We start from the raw sequence: 12,560 nt of genomic DNA, 5'->3' as shown, positions 1-12,560 counted from the left end.
CCACTCAAGAAGTTTAATTAGTGTTGTATTCGTGGAAGCCTTGAGATCATTAACGTCATTCGACTGGAAGAAAAGACTCGTGTCATCTGCATAGATAATGTAATATGCTGTCTGCTAATATTTATTGTATCATTTATATAGATGTTATATAGTATCTGTCCTAATACGCTGCCCTGTAGTACCCCTGCAGTAATATTTAGTACAGTAGAATGCCATTCATTTCTTACAACACTCTGCTTGCGATGATTAAGATATGATTTAAGAACTGCACCAGGAATTCTGCGGAAACCGTAATGTTCTAATTCGGTAGACAGGATTGTATGGTCGATTCGATCGAACACTTTTGAGAAATCAATAAAAATACACAAAGTATGTATATTTTTGCTCAAAACCCTTAAGTAATAATTCTTTCTGCGTTAAGAGGGCCAACTCCGTAGATCGAACTTTACGAAATCCAAATTGCTGCTCCGAGAGAATCATATGCTTGTCACAGAAAGACATTATTCTCTCGCATGTAACCTTTTCTAATCCTTTGGAAAAAATGGGTAGCACGTAGATTGGCCGATAGTTTGATAAGTGTTTTTGTCACCAAATTTATTTATAATACTTACTCTGGCACACTGCATGCTTTCTGAGAAAGTACCTGCTTGCAAGCAAGCATTAAAGATAAAAAAAAGTTGGGGTACTAAAAGGTCGAGGACATATTTTACTGGTTTGATTTCTAAATCATCAGTTTCTCTGGCCTTGTTATTCTTTACAGACATGAAAATAGAATATATTTCTTCATTAGTGCGTGGCTCAAAAAAATGCAGTTTTAGAAGTATGTGGGCCTAAAAATGCTTTAGCTCCATTCCTGTCAACTGCGTGCGAACATTAGGAGAGAGTTGAAAAGTGTTCATTAAACTTTTCTGCCAGTTCTTCGCCCTCCAGTAGTTCATTAATTACTGTTAAACGAAATTCACCATTGTGGCGAGTGTCTGCGTTCAAGAGTTCGCCGAGTTCGCGCCATAAGGCATCACTTTTTGTACAGGAAAAAAGATTTACAAAGTAAGTGTCTTTTATTTTACGTAAAAAGTTTGTTAAATTGCTGTATTTTTTCTAAAGCTGCAAGGTCATCCAGGTTCTTTGTTTTTATGAACGTCTCGTACAATTTTTCTTTCCTCTTTATCATTCCAAGAGATTCATCTGTCATCCACGGCTTACGCAGTTTTTTTACACTTCTTTACCACTTTAAGTTTAAGGCAGGAATAGTAGCATTATTGTGAAAAGTGCCATGAATGTTTCATAGGCTTTTTCAGCACATGTGCATTCAAACACTGGGTGCCAACATATTATAATAATAATAATTGGTTTTTGGGGAAAGGAAATGGCGCAGTATCTGTCTCGTATATCGTTGGACACCTGAACCGCGCCGTTAGGGAAGGGATAAAGGAGGGAGTGAAAGAAGAAAGGAAGAATAGGTGCCGTAGTGGAGGGCTCCGGAATAATTTCGACCACCTGGGTATTTTTAACGTGCACTGACATCGCACAGCACACGGGCGCCTTGGCGTTTTTTCCTCCATAAAAACGCAGCCGCCGCGGTCGGGTTCGAACCCGGGAACTCCGGATCAGTACCAACATATGAGTAAAATTTCGTTTCTGAATATTTCTAGGATCTCCAGATTTATTTCTCGCAGAGTATATGTCTCCGAACAGTTTTCTCCTCTTAAGAAAGTCGCCTGCTTTGCAGAACATGTAGATAGGGAAATGATCGCTTAAGCTTGTTGCAATTCTCCCCGACATTACACAGTCATGAATGTTATTTGTCACAAGTAAGTCTAAAATTCTTTCGGAGTGATGACTGATTCGTGTAGATACAGATATAACACTGACAAAAATATGAATCATGAAGTATCTGAAAATCACGTGCCGGCACTGTGTTTCTAATAAGTTAATGTTGCAGTCACCGCCTAGAATCAAATGCATCTTATTAACAGTTGCGAAATTAAGGTAACTTTTCGAAATGGCCGAAAAAATGGTTCATGTTCCCTTGAGGGGAGCGGTAAAGGACCCCAAATAGTTTGCTTTTACACTGTAGCGTTATAGCTTCATAGTCGTCATTAAATTCTGAAAATGCTGGTTGCAAAGAACACGAAAAATTTTCCGATACCAACTGCAGCACACCATCGCCACGTCGGTTTCTCCTATTTAAATAAAAACTTCTTTATCCAGGCAGACTCAACACATCATCCTCACATGTGCACCATGTTTCAGTGATCATAATAGAATGAAAACTGTAACAGAATTCGCTAAGGAACACAGTGAGTTCATCTGTTTTGTTTCGCGCACATTGGGCATTACAGTGCAGGACGCCGAGACTGCTACTGTCGAGAGGGCTAACGATATCTTTAGGTGCAGCCATAAAACAAGAAAAAAAAGAAGAGATAAGTTTCTGTGAGCTTAAGGGGTGGGGACCACATTGAAATCTTGTCCATATCAGCTTCACAGTGAATTCTTATCACATGAGAGGTTTCAGATTGACGTGCGTACACTGCCGTTCTTAACCCACGCAAAACGCCATTTAATGTCACGTTTCCTACTGATAGTCATGCCTAGCAGTTTTTTCAGCTTCGGGCACAGATGCTCAGAGAAGCCCAGTTCATCTGATTGAAACTTCATCTTTTTTGCTTTTCCAAGAACGGCATCATGCTTCGCACGATTATTGAATCCCACCACAATGTTTGAGCCAAGTCCAGTTTTTCCCTGCTGCCTTTTATTGTCACCTTCACTGGATTCATTTCTGTCGGTGGTGGTCTTCCGTGTAGGAACCCGATGGCACACTTGAACATCCTTTTCTGTTATTGGCTCTCTGACTACATAGCCAACCTTGGCGAGGACATCAATTACGTTTTCATTTTATTTTTGGGGAATCCCTTTAATTTCAAAGGTGTTCCTCCTAGAGTACTGTTCCTGTGCAGTGATTCGCAGCAAGTTTTCAGTTGCAATTTTTTTCAGTTGTCGATGACCATCTGTAATTTCATCATTAATTGCTCTGAGAGCAGCGTTTTCTTTCTTCAAATTAGCACGCTCTTTTCGGAAGTCCTCAACGTCTTGGCTTATGTGTTCTAAACTTGTTTTCAGCTCACGGATTTTTTTGCGCACCTCGCGTTTGAAGTTGGCAGCAAAGGCGCGGAGAAAACTACCGTCAGGAAACAGCCAAAATTCAAGAGTTCCAACCTGAGAACAAGTCGAAAAATGAAAAAATCTGTGGACCATTTTTAAAGGAATAAATGTGTATCGCGTTGCTTAGAAGCCTGCTTTCCGGTCATCCTGGTCTAATTCATGACGTGCTGAAATCACCAGGCGTCCTGTAGCTCCGCACAGCGCCTTCAAAAACCATTACTACCGTATTTGCCCCGCCTTCACCTGGACAGGTATGCAGCTGCCGACAAGCGGCGAAGCGTACGTGTGCAACTACGACGCCACCGGAATGTCTGGCCGCACGTGGGACTACTTCAGCGTCTGCCCGGATGAGGGCGAACTCTTCGATGACCTCACCGTCGAGGAACACCTGCTGTTCTTTTCGGCCGTGAGTGGTGTCTTGTTTCCCTTCGGCGGATCGAGACTCTGTGCCGCCATATTGTCGCAAATTTCAAAAATGACCTCAACAGAAGTTCAAGTTAAGTTCATTCTTTGTTTAAGTACATGAGAGACGAAAGATGGCGTCACAGTCTGGCTGAGAGGCTGAAAAATTCTTGAGCATTTTTGTAGTGCGGGACATGCCCAACAATTCTGGACAAACGCATTCTTAAACAGGAAACCGTTTATAACCGCAGTTTTTTCATAGAATGGAAGATATCACTTTAACAATCAATATATTCGTATATCACCCGACGGCAGTTTAGAATTTTTTTTCTTTTAGCGTTTTTGCTATCGTCAAAAGCGTCCCCCATTGGTTTTCAATGGCAGTCTTAACAGCTCTATGCGATAAATGGAAACTTTCTAAAAGAAAGATGTTGATACACATCATAAGACTGGACCATTACCTTCAATATTTCCATAACAGTATCGTACGATTTTCCCATTTTCAAAATTTTTGTCCTTTAGCATGTTGGACATGAAAAGAAAGTCTTGAACCGCACACGAGAAGATAACATATAAATGGTTTCGCAATTTGATCTGTGCATCAGCAGTTTTCTTCCTGGGCACATGCAGCTTCGCCAAGCGGATTGGAGCGACGCTGAGCAGCTGACCAGCGTGGTCCTTCGGACGATGAATATCGAACAGCACAAGGACAGCCTAGTGTCTCAGCTGTCGCATCGCCTGCAGCGTGTTCTGTGTGTGGCCATCGCCACGTGCGGTGCTCAGCAGGTGCATTTCTCTTCTGCGCCCACTTTGTTCAGAATCGCGCGATAAGTGCCTCCATTTTCCGGGAGATTTAAGTTGCACTGCAACGTTACATGACTGACGTCAACAGAGACAAGTGATACATGCTACCTACATGCCAACATGCCGACGGATAACTGCGTTTGGTACCTTTTAGTGAACACCTGCCTTTAGTTTACCGTAAAGCCATCACCATATACTGTCAACTGTCACTACCAACGCGGCCGGGCTGATTAATTTTACTTTAGTGTTGTCGTCCTGGAATATGACTTACACCTTCCTTTATGAGGTCCTCCGTCAATCGCTGCTATTCATCCTCCCAATTACTTTACCATCAAGAGTAAGTGGAAGGTTTCCGCAGCGTTCCGCGTTAAATTTCACGCCGAATTCTCCCACTAGTTCTTTTATGAAGGTTGTAGGTATCATAGCAATTCGCAACGTAGTAGCAGCATTTCTTGACTTCGCACTATAGTCAAAGCTGTGGCGGGTATAGTCAGAGGACCACGCCCTGTACGTTCCCGGTTAGCCAAGCTAACATCCACGCTACGCCAGGGTTAGGCAACTTCTATGGACACCATTGTACAGCTAATCTAGACGTCAGCGCCGATTCCTCCCCATAGCGGCCGGAATGAAACCAACTAGAGCGTCGTATTGTTTACATGGCAACGGTATCCAGCAGAAAAAAAATTCGTGTCTCAGTGGCATTCAAACCACTGCCTGCGAAAACAGAGCATTTTCGTTTTCGGGGCCTCAGATAATCCGGGCACCTCTGCCATCTCTGGCGCTGTTTACACGCACAGGAATTATTCACTTTTTTCCATTAGTTCTCCTTCAGTCACCAGAGTGTGCTGAATTATTTCGAACCAAAACTAGCTTGAGTTTCCTGCCCCTGGCTGCGCTCGGATCGCTGTCCGTGCCCAGCATCGGGAACTGCGGAGGCAATCGCGACGCCCGAGGCTGACTCCTGCCTGTGCCCGCCGCAGACTGCCCTGCTGATCTTCGACGAGCCGACCAGGCTGATGGACCCCAAATGCCGTCACGAGGTGTGGGAGGTGCTGGCACGAATGAGCCGCCGCAGCAGCGTCCTCGTCACCACGCAGAGCATCGAGGAGGCCGAGGTGCTCGCCGACCGACTCATCGTCATGCGAGACGGCCGCCTGGTGTGCGCCGGATCACCCACCTGGCTCAAGACCAAGTTCGACTCCGGGTTCTTCCTGCGCTTCACCAAGCTGGCTAACTTCAGGTGCGGTGCGCCTGCGCTGACTGATCTTCATTGATTACCTACCCAACGGGCACTGAATCTACATTGGACGTTCTGTGGACGTTCACAGGACGTCCCACACATCCCCAGGGCATCTAAGGGAGCTTCAATGCCCATTGTCACCTACCCAATGGGCACTTGGATGTCCTGGGACATCCAAGCGCCCATTGGATGTCCTCCTTTGATGTACTTGGATGTATGTCCCATTGGATGTACTCCCTTGGATGTCCTGGGGACATTTGAGACGTTCTGCGGACGTCCAGTAGAGGTTCAATGCCCATTAGGTAATAGCTTCGTGTTGAATGGCCTATCATACAAGCGTATTACAACACCTGATTGGTCAAGTGACTTCATTCCTAACACGTTGACGGAGAAAGGAACGAAGAACTCATTCGTCCGTCTATGTCCATATCCACTGATCAGTTCACCTAGACACCTAGCCATCTGTCTGCCAGCCAGCTGTATGACGGCCCAATGATCTGCCTCTGAATAAGTCACTCGAGAAACAATGTACTAACTGCCCGCTTTGCCTGGCTTGGGCTGAGCCCCCAACACCCAAAGGACTCGGAGCACAGGACTTCTACTTTTCTTACTTTTTATTTTGCAAAACTGACAGACGTTGGTTGGGTACAAAGCCTTTGTGGTCAATGAAGAATTCCCAAAACGAAATAAATCATGGTATAAACTGCAGACCTCAGAACAACTGGACATAAATAGGGCACAGACACTTGATTCTTAGCAGTGCAAATATGTGACAGGCTACAAATCAACAAAATGAAAAATCAGAATCAAATGTTTTATTATTACTCCAAGGGTTTACGTTGCATTTTTATGAAGGAAGGACCCCAGTACTCGGCATAGGAGTTTTATGAATAGTCGTTAAAGCAAGCAAATTTTTTACATCACAGTTGGTCCTTATAGATAAACATTTTTTATAAAATGAAGCGAACAGTTACTAAGGACAATAAGAACAGCAATAAAAGGCGCACAGTTCTTTATAGATTGTTATTCTACCTAAAGTGCAATGGGCTAAGAAAAATTTAAAATAAGATCTCAACATGTCTGCACATTTCTACGGAGTGAAGGCGAACAAGTTATAAAGCTGCCAGGAAATTATGCATAGGCTTTACGTCATATTAGTTTACGGGTGCTGCAATATTGCACAAGCATTTGAACGTAAGTGTTGCAACATAATGGGTGGTTATAATGATTATTAATGAGTGCTTTTTGTCATTGGTAATCATCATCATCATCATCATCATCAGCCCTACTACACCCACTGCAGGGCAAAGGCCTCTCCCATGTCTCTCCAATTAACCCTATCCTTTGCCAGCTGCATCCACCCTTTGCCTGCAAACTTCTTAATCTCATCCGCCCATCTAACCTTTTGCCGCCCCCTGCTACGCTTACTTTCTCTTGGAACCCACTCCGTTACCCTTAAAGACCAGCGGTTATCTTGCCTTCGCATTACATGCCCTGCCCAAGCCCATTTCTTTCTCTTGATTTCGACTAGGATGTCATTAACCCGTGTTTGTTCCCTCACCCACTCTGCCCGCTTCCGATCTCTTAACGTTACACCTATCATTTTTCTTTCCATGGCTCGCTGCGTTGTCCTTAACTTAAGCTGAACTTCAGTTCATTGGTAATATAATCAGTTTAATGGGAATATGATCTTTACTTGGTATGTGTCTGCTACTTAAACCGTCTTCTGTGCGCATGCCATTAATATGGGTAATATGCGGACTTGTCAGAAAAGTGATTAACAAGGCTGGGGTATATTGAGAAAGTCCTGATACGAATGGCACGTTTCTGTGGGCGAATAATTGATCCAAATACGTTTTGTAAGTACTGTCCCTTGTCTTTAGACGATTGCACTACTGCATGTGAAGAAATGAAAAATATAGTTTGCGCAAAATCTATGCGCATATACTGAAACATCGCCGCCGTAAGCTAATTTGGAGCAACTATTATTAATTTGCTTTTTTTCGCGTGCACGTCAGATTCGAACAACGCTCGAGATACTTGCACTGGGAGGCTGTGCAAACGCGTGCCATTCAGGGTTATTGCTAAGTGGTCACAACTTACATTCTTCTTGATCGAAACAAGGTCCACTTCGCTTTCCACGTGTTAACAGTAAGGCAATTTTGCCCAAACCACTGCGAAACATTCCTAAGCTTCTTAATAATTCTGTGCGAAATTCCTCTAATGTATCCCCTGTGCAATATGAATTAGTCTCGTGGGTGCATGTAGGTTCACATCAGCTCAGAACTAATGACTGATTACTGACATACAACGAAAAAGAGAGGGGCCCGAACATGGAACCGTGCGGCACGCCGAGTGCGGTAATTTATGGCGTTGGAACGAAGTTCTTCACGCGTTTCTTCCGTCCTGAATTGCAATACATGATTGCGTCATAATGATTGCGCCCTAAAGATGAGGGTTCTATTTTCTCTAGTAGTATTATGTGGTCAACGATGCTAAAAGCTTTTCATATGTATGCGTACTACTAACGCTATTTAAGTAAAGCTGTATTTACCAGTTGCCTAAGAACAAGAGGTGATACATACATGGATCTTGGGAGTCTGAAGCCATGCTTTGTGGGACAGGGGTTGTCGTTCTTAAATATTTCGGTATCTTTACGGAAAGCACTTCTGCAAACGCTTTACTAATTACACTTAATGTTTATATCGGCCTGTGGTTGGATAGCGGGGATTGCTCACGCTCTCTGAAAATAGGCATTACATTTGTAACTTGAGTTCATCAGGATACACTCCACCTGCCACTGAATCATTATGTAGCTGCAAAAGATGACTCCTTAATCTAAAAATTACGAGACACTTTGGCAACTAACGTCTTGAGAGGCGAAAGCCGACCATTCTGTGACAAATATCACTATGCCGTGACGACATCCGGTGGATGTGACGTCACGCCATTCCCGTGGCTATATCGATACCCAAACTATACATCTTTCGAGGATCTTAAGTATTAATTACGCTTAATTACATATTTTTTCATCTAATTTGCACAAATTCGACGTTTTCCCGACCATTCAATGCCAATTTTCACTATGCCATGACAACTTCTGGTAGAAGTGACGTCACACCGTTCCCGTGGCTATATCGATGTCCACGCTATTTAGACGCTATTTGGACATTTTTTTACTATAATTAATTAACTAATTACTCTGCAGACATCAAACGTGGCTTATAGGTTCATTTTTTCCTCCTCTGTCTGAAGCAACCATTGGTTTTCTCTGATCTTTTTAGTTCCGGAATTAACACGAGTGACACCCTCTGTTAACGGACGGACGACAGTATGAGGCATTAAAGGCTTTCGTCTTAATAATGTTTTCCGCACTTTGATATCGCAGGGAGCGCGACGTCAAAAAAGTCGTCCAGTACCACATGGGAGCAGTGGAGCCCAAGCGGGTGACCAAACTGGAGATGGTGTTCAACCTGAGCGACTCCCTCCAGGTAATTTGGCTCGACTTGGCTTCATTACTTTGGCCATATTCTTGTCCCAGGCTCTTCTAAGCCAAGTGCGCCGTTAGTTGCTTTACTGAGTAGCTTATGGAAAAGACGGCGCAGACACTGCAAAGAAGCATCTTGGCATCGCACACACAGCACGCGCGGAAAGTATAGACGTCACGCAGTGTTCGCAGCTAGAATTAACGTGATCGTTTATCCCTCATAGAAATGGTCTATATACAGTCTATAGACTTCTCTTAGTCTCTATTGCCGTCCTATAGATATTTTTGTCCATTCATAGTCTATAGTATTATACCCTGGGGGGCTAGTTGGTGCATGATTTTGAATAAAGGTGATGCGCAAAACAGATAGCACAGGAATAAGACAGACGAAACAAGCGCTCGCCTTTATTCAAAATCATAGTCTATAGACAAAAGTCTATTGAAAGTGTATGGCCATAAATATATAGATTGCCAATAGACTGTCTGTAGGATTTGTATTGCCTATAGACTGTTCTCTAGGATTTGTCTACAGAGAGTCTATAGACATTATAGACACAAGTCTGTGGACAGTCTATAGACTGTCTAAAGAAATTTTTGTAAGGGATTGGTATGTTAGTGTTACAATGCATATGTGAATGATAACCCGGCGGCCGTCGTCTGTATGTGACAAGCCTCCGAAAAGTGTACGGCCATAAATCTAGATTGTCTATAGACTGTCTATAAGATTTGTATCGCCTATAGACTCTTCTCTAGGATTTGCCTACAGAGAGTCTATAGACTTTATACAGAAGTCTATGGACAGTCTATAGAGTCTGTAAAGTAAGTTTTGTAAGGGATTGATATGTTAGTGTTACAATGCTTATGTGAATGAAAACCCGGCAGTGGCCGTCTGTATGTGACAAGCCTCCGACAAAGCAGACAAAACTTACTACACTTATGGACTCGAGCGGGATTCTATCCCACGGCTGTGCGAACAGAACCTCTTCGCTGGCCGCTGCTTCAGCCCATTTGCCCTTCGCTGCATTCTTCCGCTTATCGCGTTGTGCTTTTTGGATATCGTCGTCGTCATTAAATTTCATCCGTGCCTCTCGCGCTGAGCTCTGGCAACCGCCTGCATCACTATTTACCTGCCTTCAAAAACTGAACCACACGAGCACTTGGACATACAAAGTGGAAGGGGCGAGACGGATGGGTGGGTGGGCTGATGGACGGATTATCGCAGTAGCTCGCAACCGATTGCGGCGACACACCTCACCGCGCGTCCCTTCCCCCGATGACGTCAGTGGGCAGACAGTGTGAGCTTGAAAGATGGCTGTTCTGCCCTCTGACGTCATCGGGGTAGGGGACGCGCGGTGAGGTGTGTCGCCCCAATCGATTGCGAGCTACTGCGAGCAGAGATTTCTAAAATTTATTTATAAATTACAGGGTCAGCGCAGAGCTTTTAAATTTGACTCGAATATCCACAAAAACCACCTCTACAGATGTGTTGCACTAGAATATGCCCATCAAAATCACTTCAGTGTCTCTTCAAAAAGTCACTAGTGTGAATGACAAATTCAGTTCATCAACAGGAAGCGCTCACGAAACCTGAGCCACCATGCTAACGCATTCTCTACGCATCAGTCGCATTGATCGCCCATGAATTTGTTTTCATCGGTGTGACGTATAGGTGAAGTAACATATGCCCTTCCTGTTTTGCGTTGGCTCATCGCTGCGTGTTGAACCGTGCAGTACGCGCCCCGCATGGCCAGGATGCTGCACTACCTGGAGAAGAGGCGCATCGTGCTGGGCATCGCATTCATGAGTCTCACCTCCTGCACGATGGAGGACGTGTACATAAGGTGCGTGCGGGATTTCGCCTATTACAGCGCTAGCTGTTAAAGCCATGGTTCCCGGCCTCCGCGTCGTAGTCGTCGTCGCCGTGCATCTTCCCTTATGAAAACACTCTATATACTTTCTATAGCCTTCTGATAAACTCTACTGCCTTTCTATAGATTCCTTGTCGTCTATTCCTAGTCCGTAGACTTCATATAAAAAAGAAGACTGAAAGTGCACGGCCATAAGTCTGTGGATTGCTTCTATACTGTCTGTAGGATGTTTTGTGTATGGAATAGTCTGTGGGATATGTATATAGAAAGTCTAAAAAAATATTTTTAAGAGGTGACCATTCAATGTATATGCGCCGCCCTTTGCTTTCGCTTCATCTTATCTGATGAAAAAGTTAGCGCGAAGCGAGGGGCGACACCATGAGGTGATATCTTGCGCTCCTGCGCAGTAGTAGCCGCGGCAGTTGCACTGCCAGAGCGCGGCGATGTGACACATCAGTCGCGTTGCGCAGGCACTCCTAAACATTTTTTTTTGAGTGGGGGCAGGACTTCGAGTTTCTCTTGCTACTTATTTATTTGAAGTTTATAGACATAAAGTTTTATATTTTTTTTAATGTTTCTAATTTTGCTGTTTAGACGTGTATCTGTTAATGCATATAAATTTTGGATAAAACTGGCAGCATTATGAGGTGTACACACAGGAACAATCAACTTCATTAAAAAAGTTTGTGCGCAGTCTGTTTCAATTCTGGTAATCATGCTCATGAAGAAGGGTCAAACAATCAACGTCGACTGGCTACAAAAGTAAACTAGCTCAGCCTCACTGTGCTTTACATTAATAACACCCTACAATTGAAGCGTTTGTCAGAAATCTCATCTCCTCGAGTGCAAGGTGTTGGAGACTGGGGCAGGGGAGGGGGGCACTCGCTGCCCACTCTGGAGAAACGTATGAAGGGTGACAGCCCCCCTAATGCGCTACTAACATGTGTGATTACAACCGACTAGCCCAATTGAGAACCCTCTTATGCGCTTATATGTGCTGGAGTCCAGAGCCATAAACGTGCGGCGGGTCGAACAGAGAACGAACGTTCATGAGTCTCTGCCCTCAAACACGCTGCAAGGCAAAATGCGCAATTCTGTGCCAGCACAATTTTCACATCGTAAAGCGCTCGTGTAACCCTAGGAATACAAAAACGCAATCGTCACACACTCACGTGCCGCAGCAGCATTCAAAGAAAATGCGACTATTGCAAAACCCGCCGCGGTGGCTCAGTGGTTAGGGCGCTCGACTACTGATCCGGAGTTCCCGGGTTCGAACCCGACCGCGGCGGCTGCTTTTTATGGAGGAAAAACGCTAAGGCGCCCGTGTGCTGTGCTATGTCAGTGCACGTTAAAGATCCCCAGGTGGTCGAAATTATCCCGGAGCCCTCCACTACGGCACCTCTCTCTTCCTTTCTTCTTTCACTCCCTCCTTTATCCCTTCCCTTACGGCGCGGTTCAGGTGTCCAACGATATATGAGACAGATACTGCGCATTTCCTTTCCCCAAAACCAATTATTATTATCACACGCTCAGGTGTCGCAGCAGCATCCAAAGAAAATGCAACTATTGCAAAACCACGATGTGGACAATCTATAGA

General features: G+C 44.3%; 2 protein-coding genes across 2 annotated transcripts in view; both read left to right on the top strand.

The window, feature by feature from the left end:
- The window catches only part of LOC144109789 (phospholipid-transporting ATPase ABCA3-like), a 41,119-nt gene extending 36,724 nt beyond the window's left edge, over nt 1-4,395 (top strand). Inside the window, exons 10-11 of the mRNA XM_077642578.1 lie at nt 3,414-3,568; nt 4,195-4,395. Coding sequence (XP_077498704.1) covers nt 3,414-3,568; nt 4,195-4,395 — 356 coding nt within the window. The remainder of the gene's footprint in view (nt 1-3,413; nt 3,569-4,194) is intronic.
- A 956-nt stretch (nt 4,396-5,351) lies between these two features.
- The window catches only part of LOC144109417 (ATP-binding cassette sub-family A member 17-like), a 45,164-nt gene continuing 37,955 nt past the window's right edge, over nt 5,352-12,560 (top strand). Inside the window, exons 1-3 of the mRNA XM_077642205.1 lie at nt 5,352-5,608; nt 8,997-9,099; nt 10,827-10,936. Of these exons, the coding sequence (XP_077498331.1) occupies nt 5,385-5,608; nt 8,997-9,099; nt 10,827-10,936 (437 nt within the window). The 5' untranslated portion in view covers nt 5,352-5,384. The remainder of the gene's footprint in view (nt 5,609-8,996; nt 9,100-10,826; nt 10,937-12,560) is intronic.

Source organism: Amblyomma americanum, chromosome 11, assembly GCF_052857255.1.
Source record: "Amblyomma americanum isolate KBUSLIRL-KWMA chromosome 11, ASM5285725v1, whole genome shotgun sequence".
NCBI classification, from domain to species: Eukaryota; Metazoa; Arthropoda; class Arachnida; order Ixodida; family Ixodidae; genus Amblyomma; species Amblyomma americanum.
Note: the sequence above shows the minus strand (reverse complement) of the source record. Positions and strands in the feature narration are given on the sequence as shown.